At 43.8% G+C, this 18,024-nt stretch overlaps 1 protein-coding gene across 1 annotated transcript; it reads right to left on the bottom strand.

Moving 5' to 3' along the window:
• Nucleotides 1-88: 88 nt before the first annotated feature.
• On the bottom strand, nt 89-10,590 carry LOC137079449 (G2/M phase-specific E3 ubiquitin-protein ligase-like). The gene is made up of 13 exons (XM_067447406.1): nt 10,417-10,590; nt 9,727-9,860; nt 9,338-9,641; nt 9,181-9,263; nt 9,030-9,082; nt 8,815-8,881; nt 8,578-8,651; nt 8,405-8,497; nt 8,006-8,319; nt 7,703-7,881; nt 2,027-2,199; nt 1,611-1,825; nt 89-392 (listed from the first exon to the last, which is right to left on the bottom strand). Exons 1-13 carry the CDS (start codon nt 10,538-10,540, stop codon nt 154-156), a joined length of 2,052 nt encoding a protein of 683 aa, XP_067303507.1. The 5' UTR covers nt 10,541-10,590; the 3' UTR covers nt 89-153.
• Nucleotides 10,591-18,024: the final 7,434 nt, after the last annotated feature.

Below are 18,024 nucleotides of genomic sequence, written 5' to 3'. Positions count from 1 at the left end.
TCTGAGCCATCGGATTTCAACACTAATATCTTCATCTGTGTGAGAAGATGAACGGAGGTCTGACGGCTGGCCAACCACAGGAGGGAGAGGAATTAATGAGAGAATTTTCTTTTTTGGGTGACCTTTAATTACATTTTTGAGTGAACTGTTCCTTTAAAAGCATCCAAAACCTGGGGAATTCTGAATTCCAAAATCCATCTGAGTCTGAAAATGACTGTATGTGTCTAACTTGAGTGGTAACTTTAGTGTGTTTGTGCATGTGTTTGCCATTGGAAACGGTGAATCTTCAAGAAACACAATGCATGGCTGTGGTGCCATTCCAGCAGGTGGAAGTGATGTCAGGCCAGTTGAAAACATTAACACATCCTCAAGTGGCACTTCAGTCTGATGTTCTACAAAGACAAAACAATAAATTGATAGATACATTTTGAACAAAGATAGAAATGCCGAATTACTTTTTATATTTGGGATAGTTCACCCAAAAAAAGAATTGTCCAAACCTGTAAGACCTTCTACTTCATTAAAAAAAATTAGATATTTCTGATGAAATCTCGCTCTGACCCCTCCATTGACAGCTATTTAATTTACACTTTGAAGGGCCAGAAAGGAAGTAAAGACATTGTTAAAACAGTCCATGTGAAAATAGTCCATTCAGCCTTAATGTGATGAAGAGATAAGAATACTTTAGTTCTAGCCTGCATCAGTCTCCTATGCATTTTCTGTTGTAAATAGTGCAGCACTTTCGAGTTCTACAGCAGCCAAGTCTGTTCACGTGAACACTATCAAACATGCGATGACACAGGAGATGCACTGTATTTATAATTGAAACTGCAATTATAACAATTTAAAAAAATTGTTTCTTTTTGCACAAAGATATTCTTGTCGCTTCATTACATTAAGTTTGAACCACTGTAGTCACATGGACTATTTTAACAATGTCTTTCCTTCCTTTCTGGGCTTTAAAAGTGTTCATTACATTGCTGTAAGGGGTCAGAGTTCTCGGATTTCATCAGAAACAACTTCATTTCTGTTCGAAGATAAATGAAGGTCTGATGGGTTTGGAACAACATGACTGTGAGCAAAACATTTTTTTGGGACTATTGGTGAATTTTCCCTTTAATTTCTTGCCTCCCACCCCAAACTTGCATGGAATACTTAATGTCCTTTTTAAGGCATAAATGTTAGCTACAATCCGCTGCCATTGTATAGATGATTGAGCAGGAGAACTAAGTAAAAATTTCTGAAATTCACCTTAAAGGGATAGTTCATCCAAAAATGAAAATTGTCGTCATTTACTCACCCTCATGTTGTTCTAAACCTGTATGAGTTTCTTTTTTCTGCTGAACACAAAATAAGATATTTGGAAGAATGTTTGTAACAAAACAGGTAAAGAGAACAAACATTGATTACCATAGTATTTTTTCCCTACTCTGGTTGCTCTATCTGCTTTGTTACAAACATTCTTCCAAATATCTTATTTTGTGTTCAGCAGAAAAAAGAAACTCATACAGGTTTAGAACAACATGAGGGTGAGTAAATTATGACAGAATTTTCATTTCTGGGTGAACTATCCCTTTAAGCAGAACATTGTTAAAATGTAACTAACAAACCTTCGCAGTCGAGGAGATAGTCTGACCAAAAGCAAAGTGTCCTGGATTCCTCTTGCCTCTGGTTACTACCCATTGGGCTGAGTTCTGCTTTGAAGAGGTTTTCCAAATCAGTCGCTGTTAGCTTCTTCTCAGTGTGGTAGAGGAAAGAACCCAAAACACTTGGATGCTGCTGAAGTGCTGTCAGGAACTGCAGACTGGTAAGTCCATCTTTAAATCTATAAAATCAGTCAAGATTTTAGGCTGTTTTTTTTGTATAAGCCTATGAATAATGTAACATTCATGCAATAAACTGTAAATAATTTAGTGAAATAAAGTAACATTGTGTAAGACTACTGCATTTATAGATGTTTGTATATCTTAAAATAAACATTTGCCAATGATGTATTGTGTATGTGAATTTTTAAACTTTTTTTTACCTTTTAATAACACTGTGGTTTCTGTCAATCACATACCACTTGACATATTCTTCCACAATCGTGTGTTTCTCCTCAATGTTCCTCACACGTCGAAAACACCCAGCAGTTTGGAGCAGGGTGCTGTTTCTCAAAATTAGTCCTTGTAGTGACTCCAAAGTGGTTGCGATCTGAATCTTAAAACATAATCAACAACAAAGTTGGGTTTCATGTCCAAGTTTTTTTTTTTTCTCAGAATTGAAAGTGAAATAATTCAACACTTAATAAATACATTAAGGCATAACGTCCCTGGTTACGACTGTAACCTTAGTTCCCTGAGAACAGGGAACGAGACGCTGCGTCAGCTGACGCTATGGGGAACGCCTCCAGCGTGACCGGTGTCTGAAACGTTTATCCAATCACATCAGTCCTACTGACCGGCGACAGCCTCTGACGTCATAGACGTGCGACCATTAAGTATAAAAGGGCGCCTTGCAAACACAACCGCATTCAATTCGTCTGAAGGGACTGTTTGCAGGCAGGCCCCGAGGCATGGCAAAAGTGACGCAGCGTCTCGTTCCCTGTTCTCAGGGAACTAAGGTTACAGTCGTAACCAGGGACGTTCCCTTTCGAAAGGGAACTCGAGCTGCGTCAGCTGACGCTATGGGGAACGATATACCCACGCCGCCATGCCGAGGGGAGTGCATGCCTACTGGCAGTGACCACTGTCAGGACAAGCAAATTCAACTGAAATGCCTGAACCACTCCCCCTCTGGTCACATTAGGCTGTCAGTGACAGCATTCCCTACGGTCATAGCCCGAGCTGTGGCCTTGGGGCACCTTCATGTACCCTACCCCGGCCGCTCAAAGGCCTGGAACCACCTGTTCGACAGAAGGGGTTCCTTTAAGGGAATGTGGCTAGGGGACCCGAGGGCGCCCCAGCCAGTCACTATTCGGGAAGAACTTCACCGAATGCCACCAGGGAGGCTAGACCTGGCGTCACTATGCGGGACGCTTCCGTCTGCCAGCCCAGTCTGTTAACAACAGAGCCTCTGGAAACTCGCCTCTGGAGAGGCATCAAGCTGAGGGACTGCGAACTGGCAGTGTCCGCCTCAGGCCGGAACTCAGAGACGGGCTATCCTGGAGAACAGCGCTCAGCGTAATGCTTTCCCACCCTTGCTAGCGAGGGGAGTCAGCTGCTCAATCCTAGGATCTACCGAGCACATACATTACAGGGGTGCTCAGGAGGCCTGAGAAGGCCTACAGGCTGATCTCACAGGGAGGCCCCGAGGGGCCTACGACCAACTGACCAGGCCTAGGCGGCCGTAAGCTCACAGACAACCCTCCTAAGAGGGGAGCTCTTAAGCCTGCCTGGTAGGTACCATGCTGTAGGCAACCTATGCAGGTCCCTGTCCTGTAAGGACCGCATAGCAGCAGTGTAAACTCGTCGTGCTAGAGTATGCACCTGCCATCAGGTGCTGCCGGCTAGGACCGAAGCCTGACGGCAGGAACCACTAGCTGTCAGCTTGAGTTCCAGTTCTGTGTCTCCTTCCAAGGAACTCGTTCCCCCAGGGAGGCCCCGCAGGGCCTACTACCTGCCAGGCTACTCGTAGCCGGCACTTCGGCCGGGGAACGACCTCAGGGCGGCCTGGTGAGGCCTGCTACCTGATAGCAGATCATGCTAACCGCCCCGGCTAGCAACCATGCTCCCTGCTCACCTTCCGGGGAGGCCTAGCGAGGCCTAACCCCTGTCACCCAGAGGCCGAGGCCCTGGGCCACCCCCTCAGGGGAAGCCCGATGAGGCCTGCTGCAACCCAGCAGGCCCTCCGGGAGGCCTGGTGAGGCCTGCTACCTGCCATCTGGTGACTGGAGCCCGGGAGCTGTTATCCAGCGCTGGTTCCCTGGAGTACCCCCTCAGGGGAAGCCAGATGAGGCCTGCTGCATCCCAGCAGGCCCTCAGGGAGGCCCCGCGAGGCCTACTACCTATCATCCAGTGACTGAAGCCCAGGAACGACCCCTTGGGGGAAGCCAGACGAGGCTTACTGTTACCACAGCAGGCCCTCAGGGAGGCCTGGTGAGGCCTACTACCTGCCGTCTCGCACCTGAAGCACGGGAATACCCTCTCAAGGGAGGCCCGGCAAGGCCTGCTGCACCCCAGCAGGCCCTCAGGGAGGCCTAGGGAGGCCTACTAACTGGGCTTGTAGCCATGCCAGCGATGAATACTCGCTGGCGGGTCGGATGAATGCTGGCCGCTCCATGTCGGGCTAACCATGGCTGTCTGCTTAGCTGACGAAGCCTGTTGACGAGACAATACTGTTTGTGACAACAAAAGGGAGATTTTTTTTTTTTTACCATCCCGCACACGGGCCCCGATGTCGTCACTCCAACTAGAAGGCCCGTCGAGGCCTCCTGTTCAGAGACTACTGCCTGGACTGTCCGGGCTGGCTGCTCACAGCTCACAGCTGGCTTCATTCGGAGGCTCACGGGGTCCTCCCTGCGAAGCCCAGTCCTCCGGCAGAACCTACAACACAGACCTAATTGCATCGCCAGAGCGGTGTACTCAACACATTGCTCTTACAACCCCTTTAAGTAAGGGGAGTTCATTCCTTACCACACCAGCCCCGGGGAGACCGCTGCTATTTCCAGCAACCCGCAGTTTCCTCCAAGGCGTCGCCATGGTGATGCTTGGCTTCCCAGGGGAGCATCCAACGCTGGGCCCTCAAGAGGCACACAGGTTGTGCGTGTCGCTCACCCCGAGCCCTACGAAAGGTGGAGCAAAAAAAAAAAAAACAGGGCAAATTATTGCAATATGCGAATAATGGTTACCACAGTCCCACATCCCTTGGATGGGGTAAAAGTATTTGGCCCAGGTGACCCACAAACCTTACTTACCGCCTTACAGGCTAGGTTGCAAAACTATAATGCTCTCACCTTTTCCCATCTGTATTACCGCACCCCCGAGCGCAGACCCGGGGGCGGGCCCTGGCCAGGCGACTCTCACATGAGAGGAGGCTGAATAGGGGTTTTTAACATCCTGTAAAAACACAGCCTAAGCTATCTGCCTGTATACCAGTCTCTGCTAAGGCTGCCACCATAGCAACTTAACGTCCCAAGCCCATATCTCGAGGGTTGGGTACACATATCTTCGTTCGTGTGTTAGCCTACTCACCCTCGCGCTTACTTACGTCCGCAGGGGTTAATGCTACAACACTTGCCCTCCGGTGGCCCGGAGCTTTTAGCCGAACCGCTAGGGACACCCACACTCGCTTAGTTTCCCTCTTGAAACATATTTCCGCGAAAATGAGCGGTAACCGCTCTCAACGCACTGAGAGAACACACCAAGTAACATGTTTACTTTACTGGCTTAACGTGACGGCTACTCTCCACTAGCGAGGCTAGCTCTCACCAGCCGTCTCACGGCTTCCTTAAATAAATCGTTCCGGCCACCAAACGGGGACACCGTACAACACACCCTCGGCGGGGAGCACACAGCATTTTAAGAACATAAAACGTCCCTCATACTGAGGCTTACCCGCTGTCCACCGGCGCGTGATGACATCCGTGCACAGGCATATACTCACAGTATCCATTGCGCGGACCCCGAGGGTTGTTTCCCGATGAGGCGTCCAACGCTGAATCTTCCTCCTCATGCCCACTCAGGGAAGCGGTCGAGTTTACTCAGACGACTCCTTTCACACAAGGAAAACGCCACTTTTCCGCTTCTAGTGCTTATGATAACTTCTCTATAAGCTCATAAAACGAAAGCACCCCAAACCTGACGGGGGCGCCTGCTCACCAGACCAGACGGGCCGTCAGAGTCTCACGTCCGCTCATCATTGGCCCCGCCCGGCCTGATGTCAAGCGCCAAGGAAAAGGGTGGAAGGAAGGGCTCACCTACTACCTCCGCTTCGCCCTCGTAGGCGGAGTTTCCCCCCGCCTACGCTGGTTCCGGTCTTCGGCACCGGCACCCTTCCTCCAGTTCCGGGTGTCCCGCCTCTTTTGCGCCCTACTCCGCCATGGAGGGGGCGCCCGAGAGGCCACGCTCGCTCGTTGGTCTTGTCTCCGGTCCTCAGACCGTGACGTACCAGGGACACCCGCCTGCCTGGGCGCGGCCCCGGACCTCAGTGGGATGCAGGTTTTAAAAGCCGCTGAGCGCGCCTTCGCCTCTCTAAACCTTCCCACCACCGCCTCGACGGAGGTGCCGAAGAGCTCAGAGGGCGAAACCGGGGCATCGAGGAGAAAGGACCTCTCTTTCCCCCCGATGTCCGCAAGGTTCAGCCACAGATGTCTCTCCGTGGCCACCATAGCCGCCATCGACCGTCCGATGGCGACTGCTGTTTGCTTGGTGGCCCGGAGAGCTAAATCTGTGGTGCGGCGGAGCTCAGCCATCGCCTCAGGGGGTAGGCCACCCTGGCGTTCCCCCTGATCGAGGTCCCTCAGCAGGTCGGCTTGGTAAGCCTGCAACACCGCCATGGTGTGCAGCGCCGCCGCCGCCTGACCTGCTGACGTGTACGCCCTGCCGTTTAACCGTGAGGTCGTTCTCAACGGCTTAGACGGCAGGGTGGGAGTTCTCAATGTCGATGCCCGGCCGGATGCGAGATAGTTCGCAAACGTCTCATCAACCGGCGGCATCGACACGTACCCCGCCTCGGCCACTCCCTCCACATCAGCGAAATTCGCCCGCTGATGGCGGAATAAGCGAGCCGAGAACGGGGTTCTCCATGCCCCCGCGATCTGCTCGTGGAGATCGGGGAGGAATGGAAGGCTCCCAAGAGCCGGGGGGTTATGGCCGGAGAGAAACCGATCGTCCAGGCGATTTGGACGAGCGGCTTCTCCCCTAGCGCGCCGCCACGGCAACTGTAGCCGCCCGGCGGCCCGCTCCACAACCTCCAACAGCTCCCCGTACACGGGGCAGGATGGCTGGGAGGGTTCGGCCTCGGCCGCTTCACCACCCTCCACTTCCATCCCTTGCTGATGCGGGAGCTCCTCGGCCGACGATAAGGAGGAGTTATCACCCAACTCCTCCTCCGGCGGCCGCCCCTCGTGATCTGGCCCTTCGCCGAGCACAACCTCCGTCTCTAGACGGCGGGCCAGATCCAGCTGGGAGCCCCAGGACATAAGTCGCCGCTCGGCCTCGGCCGAAGCGGGACCACTCCCAGCCGCTGGACCCTCTTCCCTCGAGAAGAGGGCCAGACGAGAGCGGAGCGTCTTCAGTGACAGACGCTCACAGTTCGCACAGGAGGCACTTTCCTCCAGAACCTCCCGTGCGTGCTCCTCACCCAGGCAGAACACGCAGAGTGTGTGTGTGTCCTCAGGTGTGAGGAACCTGGGACACGGGTCTGCACACTTTCTGAAGCCGTGCTTTGACTTGTGCGTGCGCTTAGACATGATGCTTTTTTTCTCGAATCAGACAAACAGTCCCTGAAGACGAATTGGCTGCGGTTGTGTTTGCAAGGCGCCCTTTTATACTTCCTGGTCGCACGTCTATGACGTCAGAGGCTGTCGCCGGTCAGTAGGACTGATGTGATTGGATAAACGTTTCAGACACCGGTCACGCTGGAGGCGTTCCCCATAGCGTCAGCTGACGCAGCTCGAGTTCCCTTTCGAAAGGGAACTGTTTTACACTTGCTACTAATCATTTCTAGGGTCATAAATATTTAAGTAACCTTACTAATCACCTAAAATATTCTATTACCATACCTCTCTCAGCACTTTCACTACACCCTCATCTGTGACATCTTCTAAAGTGGCGCTGAAAGAGGGCTGACCTACAATGTGGTTTACCAGGTCTTTTGAAAGAAAATGGGGCCCTGGTCCTCCATGCACTATTGACACTGCAATCATTTTCCCTGCCAAGAAATACTCATCCTCCCTAACAGCTGTCATAGAAAGTAAAGTGAAATCACAAACTAAATAAGATGTTTATAGTGACTGTCTAAAACACAGATTGTTTTTATTAATTAACAGGTACTTCTTTACAAAACAAACAAATTAATTACATACCAACTGAGTTGTATACCAGGTAGCGTCTATTGGGAGGTCCATCAAAAATGGGCCGCTTCTGCAGGCAGCTCATTAGTAAAGTGAGAAGTTCCCTTCTTGGCCCACCTGTATCAAGGCCCTCTTCCAACAAGCCAGCATCATCAGAGAACTTCACAAACATGTCATTGAATTCTGAGTATGTGACACGTTTAAATCCTCTTACTGCCCCATCCCACACATTGGATCTTGTTATGTTGAATCTGCTGACACTTTTCCGATCAATAACAAGGGCCAGATTTGAAATAATATCAGGAGCCGTCACACTGCTTTGTTCCCTAAAGAGAGTAAAAAGTTATTTTTATCAATGTAATCAGCATTTCTAGACTTGCATTCTCCAATCAACATACTTTTGTAGCTTACTCTATTGTTACTGGGAGGTCCAGACCGTGTTCTGTGATTAAAAGCTCATCATCATCTTCCGTAGTAACAGGTGCATACACTTCCATGTATTTTCTACAAATAAGAGATCATCATTATGCACAAATGTAAACCTGTACAAATTCCATGACAAAATTTAAAAACTAAAAACAAACCTGTAACACTTGTTCTGTGTCGCAACATGGCCAGAAGTACCAGGACGGTCATCCTCTGAGTCTGAGAGCATTATCTTAAAACAGAAATCAGGCTTCAACAACAGCTATAATGTCATATATAACTTTATCTTAGTGTCATTTTATACAAGTCATCACACAACAGATAGTATAATTGGATTGTGGCTGCCAATTTCTATCATTTTGTGTAGTGCTTTATTAAAAGCAGTTACTACTAACTTGTTCTACACTTCCCTGTCCACCAACCGCTACTTCACTTCCTTGAGACGGTTCCATGGTACAATCACTGAACAGTACACAAACAACAAGAATTAAGATAGAAACTGAAATTATGTAATTAGATGTTTTACAGCGCTTTAGATTAAATGCACAATATCCCATTTCTTCTGCGTTTATAGTGAATATGAATCATAACAATATTGAAAACATCTTACATTTTACTGTTCATGCGGTCGTGTGGCGTGCTTGTAAGCTGAGGTATTATTGGCTGAAAGAATTATATATATATAAGTTAAAAAATTATTAATTTATTTTTGTGTATGTTTTCAACAATTATCAAATATCAATTCGACCTAATAATCTTACCAGCGTGTCGGCCAGGGAAGATTCATCAGTTTTACGGGTTCTTATGAAAACTTCTGAGTCAGATTCTGAACTGAGAACCTGTTCTGCAAGACATGGAACAAACCATGGTAAGTAACTATATTTAAAATAAGCAAAGCATGAATTTTCGTTAACTAACCTATAAAGTCTTTCTTTCTGCAAATAAACATGTTTATCCTTGCATATGGCTTTCCTATTTCTGATTTGTATTCTTTCAGTGTAAAGGGCTTTTGTGTCCCTGGCACATTAAAGACTTCAGAGCCATCTGGGTACATAAGGATGTAGGGTCCATCCTCCATGTCTTTATTAAAGTCTTTTAATTTTTTTTCAGCCATTATTAGGAGATCCTTCGATGTTATTTGAGGGTCCGTGAATAAGGGGAGTGTTTTCCCACGTTGTGGCTTTAAGTGACCACTCTGTAGACACATTATGCCAACATTTATCTGTAAGAAAGAAAAAAAAAACTATCAGTTTTGCAAAAGTGCCAGTCACAAACTATCTCTTAACACTCATTTAAAAATTATGTACCTGTACTTTCTTCTCCTCGTGTTTGCTTCCTCCTTTCTTCCCCAAGGAAAACTTAGTTCTCTCCTTAGATTTCAGGTTTCTGTATTCCAAAAACTGTTTTAAATTGGGCGCAGGTGTTGAGTCTACACCTGTACCTATGCAAGAGACTAAAAATCAACGCTGTTCACACATTATTCATTATATTTCTTGGTAGGTTATAAGTCCAAGGCTGAATCCGAAACCCCTGCACCCTCAAATAGGGCACTATATTTGAGGGGACAGCTATTTGTAGTGGTTCCGAAACTATAGTGGACATTATTTAGTGTTCTCATTCAATCTCATTGCACCGCACCGCAATAACGAGTGTAACGGTACAACTGATGTGAGCAATTTCGGATTCAGCCCATGTCCTAAACCCTCAATCTCTATTCCCTACTTTAGCCCACTAATACAGTACACTTGAAGGAGTGAATGAGAACGAGTGCGTTAAGTCAGACAGCTGTTGTGTGTACATCAGCTGTAATTTACACTCGTTATGGCGGTGTAATGTGGGATTGAATGAGTGCACTCAATAATGTCCGCTATGGTTTCGGAACCACTACAAATGTCTGTCCCATAGGGGGTAAAGGGGGCCGTTTCAAATTCAGCCACTAGCTAACGTTAACGCTAGCTATGTTGTATAACGTTAGTCATAGCCATAACTTAACTTACCTGTCACGTTTTTTGGGACGGGTGTTTTCTGTCGTGTCTCTTTTAAAACCTCGAGGTTTTTGCCACACGAATTGCAGAAATTCGGAAGAACGTCGTATTTTAATCCACAGTAAGGACAAAACATATTTACTCGTGCAAACACGAAACAAAGTTAATCGATCGTTCAATTTCTTAGCTCGCTTGATTGACAGGTGTCTCGTCCAATCATAGGGAAGTATTCCATTCTCACGATGTACCTACCTTTTCCGGTTTGTGTGAATTGTCGTTGTGTTTTCTGAATTGTTATTTTGGTTTTGAATTTGTCGTTGTGTTTTCTGAATTGTTATTTTGTTTTCAAAATTGTAGTTGTGTTTTCTGACATGTTATTTTGTTTTTAGACTTGTAATTGTTTTATTATTTGTTATTTTGTTTTTTGGATGTGTTAATTTGTTTTCATAATTGTGATTTGTTTTGCACCTCTCGGCCACCGTACTTTTTTGGTCACGCCCCCCTTTCAACCTATGATGGTAATTTCACATCACAACAACAACAAAAAAAATGACTGTTTCTTTTTTCATTGAAATTAAACGTTTTAAGTAGTTTGAAATTACAATTGTGTTGCTGTTAAAACTGATCAGGCATATAGCGCATGCAGCGCACATATGCTTTAACTGTCCTTCTTAGAGATTTTTTTACTTAGGCCTAGTTTTATAATGGCTATTATTGATTACACATAAACTGACATTTAACACAAAAGAGACTGGGTTGTGTTTTATGTCATATTTAATTTTATTACAGTGATAATCATATATATATATATATATATATATATATATATATATATATATATATATATATATATATATATATATATATATATATATATATGCACAATTATTGCCTGAACCACATAATAATGTATAATATTTTTTTTATGTAAATGAAAGGAGGCAGGGTTGTGTTTTATATTTCGTTTGTTATAAATATATGCAGTGACGATAATCAATATGCATTGCCTGAACCACATTTGTGTGGCTATTAATGTTTTTTTTTTTTTTTTTTAATCAAAATGAAAAGAGGCAGAGTGGTGTTTTATGACATTTTTGGTTTTATTGTAGCCTAAAATATATACAAAATATATAGAGTGAGAGAGGACTTGTGTCCTACCGTTTTGGGAATTCATTCTCCCGAGTCGAACTTGAACGTGAGACAGACGGAGGTAGCGCTGAAAGCGTCCGTCATCCAGACGCAGCTCCTGGAGCACCTTGAACATGCGTCTATTCTGCTTCAAACACACGTTTTATACGCACGTCCAATTTGCTCTGGACGTGCGAGCAGATTCAAAATGTTCAAGCATCCAACTAGACGCAATAGACGAGAATTTGACGCTCTATTCGCATTCGGCATGAACGCAGCCTCTCCTCCTCGCCAACCACAATGGGATGTCTGTGGGATATGTCTGTCTACTGCTTTTCTCTTGCCTTTTATAAACCGATCCATCTTCCATGCGACATCAGTTAACTTGGCAGTTGTTTGTTTGTTTTTATGTCCCACGGCCCACTGCAGTACCTGTGCATTTAGGGGGCGCGCCCCAGACTTTGAGAACCACTGGGTTAAAGACAGAGAAATGTGGAACATCCGTAACTTTCACTACACGAGGAGAAAAGAGAACTCTGAATGGGAGACAGTCCTGTAGCCAGAAACTTTCTCCAGACATTGCGTAAAAATTACGGCTGGATTCTTTAGCTGTGTAAAAAGAGTGGCAGGACATGCAATTTGTTGGACATTATTGGCCTGAATCAACTTGAATTAGTTTGGACTGCTCTCTCAGTAGCCGCGTTTCCATTACAAATTTGCTCAAAACCTTTGCGATTTTTAGGTTGCTAAATGTCAATAAAAAACTACTGTGAAATGACGGCGTTTCCATTAACCACTTTTATGTGTCTAAAACGATTTTTCCCCCTGATAAGTCATTCCAAAAAGTTTGTGTATATCCCAGCACCGCAATAGCCACTATTTTTTAATGGAAGGATAGGCATGTTATCCACGCATTAATTACAATTAAAAGAACTAAATGTTTGAAGTTAAATGGTGGTAACTCAAATGTTTTTTTTTTCTCTGTTATTTTGGCTTTAAATTTCGTTTGTTAGAAATATTAACTAAATTTAGAAAAAAAAATCAAGAACCGGTCGAACCAGTTCACCAAATCAGACTGAATCGTTCTAAACGGTCTGTGTCGCAAATCAGTGCTGATCCCACAAGTTACTATAGTTACTAAGTTTCTGACATGAGTGACAGTCTCTCCAACTAGAAATAAACTAATATCTTGAATCATATGTTGTAACTCCAACCATTAGCTGAAGTGAGACATGTTTTGCTGAGAGATCTGATGAACTCACGAGCAGTTGATACTGAGCATGCGCGTGTAACCGAACGTACAGCGGCGGATCAGCAGTACAGAATCGAAAACTGTTTCTGTCGGACACGTTCGATACTGAGAACTGATGAGCTGAGCATGTGTGTTATTTGTTCAGAAAAACGATGTGCCTTTTTTAAAAACGAATCACGTTTGGAAACATCATAACAACGCTGTCTTATCACTGTATAATTTTAAAGTTTGGAAACACGATGGATTGTAAAACGGTAAAATATAAAATGATTTTTCAGGAAAAGCTTTTTTCGTATTTAATTTCTAAGTCGATACACATTTTAAAATGTAATCAAAACAGTATATTCGATATCAGACTACATATTCAGCGTGCAGCAGTTTGCAGCTCAGCACACACACACAGCTACACAGCGGTTCTCGAGTCAGGAACAGGTTGTGGGTCGATCTTCCAGATCACCAGTACAGAATCGAGAACTGTTTCTATCGGACACATTCAATCTTTCGGATCACCAGTACAGAATCGAGAACCGTTTCTATCGGACGCGTTCGATCTTTCGGATCACCAGTACAGAATCGAGAACCGTTTCTATCGGACGCGTTCGATCTTTCGGATCACCAGTACAGAATCGAGATCTGTTTCTATCGGACACATTCGATCTTTCGGATCGCCAGTACAGAATCGAGAACTGTTTCTATCGGACACATTCGATCTTTCAGATCACCAGTACAGAATCGAGAATTGTTTCTATCGGACGCGTTCGATCTTTCGGATCACCAGTACAGAATCGAGAATTGTTTCTATCGGACGCGTTCGATCTTTCGGATCACCAGTACAGAATCGAGAACCGTTTCTATCGGACGCGTTCGATCTTTCGGATCACCAGTACAGAATCGAGAACCGTTTCTATCGGACGCGTTCGATCTTTCGGATCACCAGTACAGAATCGAGAACCGTTTCTATCGGACACGTTCGATCTTTCGGATCACCAGTACAGAATCGAGAACCGTTTCTATCGGACGCGTTCGATCTTTCGGACGCGTTCGATCTTTCGGATCACCAGTACAGAATCGAGAACCGTTTCTATTGGACGCGTTCGATCTTTCGGATCACCAGTACAGAATCGAGAACCGTTTCTATCGGACGCGTTCGATCTTTCGGATCACCAGTACAGAATCGAGAACCGTTTCTATCGGACGCGTTCGATCTTTCGGATCACCAGTACAGAATCGAGAACCGTTTCTATCTGACGCGTTCGATCTTTCGGATCACCAGTACAGAATCGAGAACTGTTTCTATCGGACACGTTCGATCTTCCGGATCACCAGTACAGAATCGAGAACTGTTTCTATCGGACACGTTCGATCTTTCGGATCACCAGTACAGAATTGAGAACCGTTTCTATCAGACCCGTTTGATCTTTCGGACATGTTCGAATCTGCGAACCGGTGGGCTGAGATACTGAGCATGCGTGATAGCGTCGTAACCGAACTGTTTCTCTCAGACTGGGACAGCTGATGCTGATAATACATGAGCCCGGGTGAACTGAGGATTTGTGTAAGTATGTTATACCAATGTAAGTTTATTTAATCTGTGTAAAACATCAGTGTTTGCATGACAGCAGCTGTATTGAGTGCTTTTGCAAAACATGAATTAAAAAACTTATCCAAGATGATGATAATGACAATAATAATTATTACTATACTAAGTTTTGATTATAAATGCTTTATATGAATGTATTTTCATCCGCCAGGATGATAGAAATAACGTCATTATGTAAAGACGTAAAAACAAAACGGTGATCCGTGTTTTTTAACCGGATCATTGAAACGAACTGTCCAAAAGAACCGGTTCACGGAAAAGAACCGAACTTCTCATCACTAATGTATAGCCTTTTAAATTAGGCTTTGTTTAAATATCAGCCTATAGTATATATATATATATATATATATATATATATATATATATATATATATATATATATATATATATATATATATATATATATATATATATATATATATACATACATTTATTTTTTCATATGTTGATATGCCAAAATCAGAATTTGAATGGACCGAATAAAGCTGTCTCTACGGGCCTGATGGGCGATGCCGCGCTTAGTGATATATCACTGTCTCACACAAAGAAAATATTACAAGTTAACCTACTACATAATAACATTTGAACAAGTAGATAATACAGAAAACAATCAGAATGTGGGACGGGACAGCCAAAGGAGAACTGTCATTAGGGGTTCAAGCACGAAGTGCTTGAAAACCTATTGTATTTGTAGCGGTTTATTATTCTCCCGTAAAACGCATCGTGCAGACCAAACCGTAAGGGCTAGAGACTTGAATCTTGGCCAATAGGTAGAACAAAAATCGAGGAGAGGTTATCAAAGTATGAGCCAGATTGGCCTATAGGTGGCGCTATAACGACCAATTGCACGAAACTGCTCATAACTCCTAGACCGTTGGCCGCAGTGCCTCAAGTGACTTATATCATTGGAATCCTTGGCTCGAGACGGACCAGACGCACACCTCGGATTGGCTCGTGACCTAGGAAAATGTCCGGCTATTTTGGCTTTTTCCAAAAACCTACTTTTGCAAACTATTCCCTGGTTTTTGGCCAGACCAGAACCAAACCAGTTCGAAATTTAGGTTCAGGGTTCCTAAGGGCCGCCAAGTTTGAGGGGGGAGGAGCCCCTTTTTACTTTATTGGCTATAGCTGGTCAACGGAACCAGATTTTTTCACCAAACTCAGCACACCCATGTTAGAGCTCATTCTGTGGTCACCCGAAAAAGGTCAGGGCGACTGGCCTCTTGTTGGCGCTATAACGGTTAAAAAGGTGTCAAAATCACGCATTTCAGTGGAAAATCCCATTAAATGCTTGAAAGCCACCCTCTTCCTGCCCGATTTGCATACAGCTTCTCAAAATCGGGCGTGCCTATGCGTCACGTCACCCTAAATAACCTTGCTGACTTTTATGGACGTCGGACCGTCGGTGGCGCTTTAACTGTTAGAAAGGTCAGCTACATTATCCTATGCAAAATGACATTTAAATGACTAAAAAATGTCTGTTCTGCGCAGAATTTCACCAAATTACTCTACACTAAATTTTGAGTTGGTGTGCGAGTGAGCTATTTTATCAGAGCATTGTCAACATCAGCGAATATTTGCATTAGATTATTAGCCTATTACTATTATTATTTTCTAATGGCATCAATAAAGCTTATCCGCAATGAAGTGTTGGGTCTTCCATTCGCGATCCCTGATTCTGAAGGGGAATATCAGATGACAGTGATTTTGAAAGTGAAACTAACCCTCACGTTATAATAAGCACAAACTGTGTTAATGTAACATGAAACTTGACTTTTCACATATAGAGCTGAGTTTTGTCGGCATAACAATGAAAACTAATGCCATGCTTCCTTATGATATCTCCCAGTCGTAGCAGATACAGGGTGAAAAGCAATGGTCCTAGCACTGAGCCTTGCGGTACTCTAGACTTAGAGCAGTCTCAGTACTATGATATGCACGCAAAAAACAGCGTAGCATAGGCACGCCAAAATGAGTTTTGGTGTATACATTCCACGACATTGCACACTCGTACTATTTATACACATTTTCATGAGATCCGCCTGGGAAATCCTTGCCGATAACATTTCTTTCTAAAAAGGAGTGTAGTTGTGAGGACACTGCCTTTTCAAGTAGTTCTGTTAGAAACTGTATATTCGAGATCGTCCTGTAATTTACTAATTCTGTAAGATCAAGATTTTGAAATGTTTTTAACATATATATATATTAATAGTATGAATATTATTCATTACTCATATTAAGAAGAGGATCTATGACTTCTGGAAGCATATCTTTCAGTAGCTTAGCCGGTGTCTTACATACATGTTGTTGATTTTGGTTATTTACCAAGTTTATTATTTAACAAGTCCGATGTGATATTGTAGTAGATGGTTGCATAGTTAATTTTCTGTCTACTATAAACAAACTTGCACATGAAGTTCATAAAGTCATTACTGCTGGGCTGGTTACAAACATCAGAATTTGAAGCTTTATTTCTTGTTAATTTAGCCACTATTTCAAATAAATACCTGTGGATGTGTTTGTGTGTCAAAATGTAAGAAGATCTAGCCATTCCTAAAGTCCTTCTTTACTCAGTAACACTTTCCTTGGGGGCTGGTAATGACTCAAGTAATGACTCAAGTGTTACCAAATCCGTCAGAAACAATTACTATCCAAAACCTTACAAAAACCTCAAAAGGTTACAATGACTTCAGTAATTACTAGTTCCTTTAGAAGGATATAGTAACACTTAAGTCATATACAAATACTTTTATGAAATAAAAGATACGTAAATATTTTGTTTCTAGATAAATTAATGTAGAATATAATATATATTATATGTTAATATACATAAACAATGTTCCACTCTGCTGGATGTCAAAATAAATAGTACAAAAAGAGGTGAAATTAAATTTGAAAGCAATGCATTAACTTCTTCTTAAATATCTTCCCTAATCCATAATTGTCACATGTATGCATGTCTTGTCCCTGTTAGTTTAGCCTGTGTTTCTCCCCTGTTTAGTTAATTAGTCATGTCAATCACCTGTGCCTTGTCTTTCACCTGGCCTTTCGTTATCCTCTGTTTTCCTGTGTATTTATTCCCTCAGTTTGCCCTCAGTGTTGGTCGGTAATTGTTAATGTCTAGCTGTGTTGCATGTTCCCCTTAGTTTGTTAATAAAATCCATGTTTATCGTTCTCCTTTGTCTCTGTGAGCTTATCTACGAGCACAGCACGTAACAATAATGACAAAGCAAAACCCAGATTTGTGACAACCTTGCAGATTTATTAAAAATGAATAAAAAAATAGTTGACCCTAATATAGCCTGAGCAAATATGTTTGTTTGAGGTGAAGTCTACCCTAAGCTACTTTTGCAGGTAATACTTTAGAATAATGGTTTGTCATTAGTTGGAAACTTTGCAGGAAGTAATGCAGTACTAATGAGTAGCACTACATTAACACTTCAGCTACTACTATTAATTAATCAGTAATCAAATTAAGGACTAAGATGGTTCCTTATTAGGTAATCAATAATTACTGAATGAGATAAGCCTCATAATAACTAATGGGTAACTATGACAAATTATAAATAATTACAAATTGATTACTAATCTCCACATTAACGTGTCTGAGATGTGAGCAGTTGTCATTTTTTACTCTCAA

Source organism: Pseudorasbora parva, chromosome 6 (genome assembly GCF_024679245.1).
Source record: "Pseudorasbora parva isolate DD20220531a chromosome 6, ASM2467924v1, whole genome shotgun sequence".
Taxonomy (NCBI): Eukaryota; Metazoa; Chordata; class Actinopteri; order Cypriniformes; family Gobionidae; genus Pseudorasbora; species Pseudorasbora parva.
The sequence above is the reverse complement of the archived record's forward strand: the minus strand, read 5'-3'. Positions and strand labels throughout refer to the sequence as shown.

Bases quoted from the DNA above. Each gene is read 5' to 3' on its own strand.
- LOC137079449 (XM_067447406.1), bottom strand. From the start codon at position 10,540: ATGTTTTGTCCTTACTGTGGATTAAAATACGACGTTCTTCCGAATTTC. The intron at 9,264-9,337 runs GTTAGTTAACGA...CATGTCTTGCAG, and splicing joins CAGAAAGAAAGACTTTATAG to AACAGGTTCTCAGTTCAGAA. The intron at 8,652-8,814 runs GTTAGTAGTAAC...TTCTGTTTTAAG, and splicing joins GACAGGGAAGTGTAGAACAA to ATAATGCTCTCAGACTCAGA.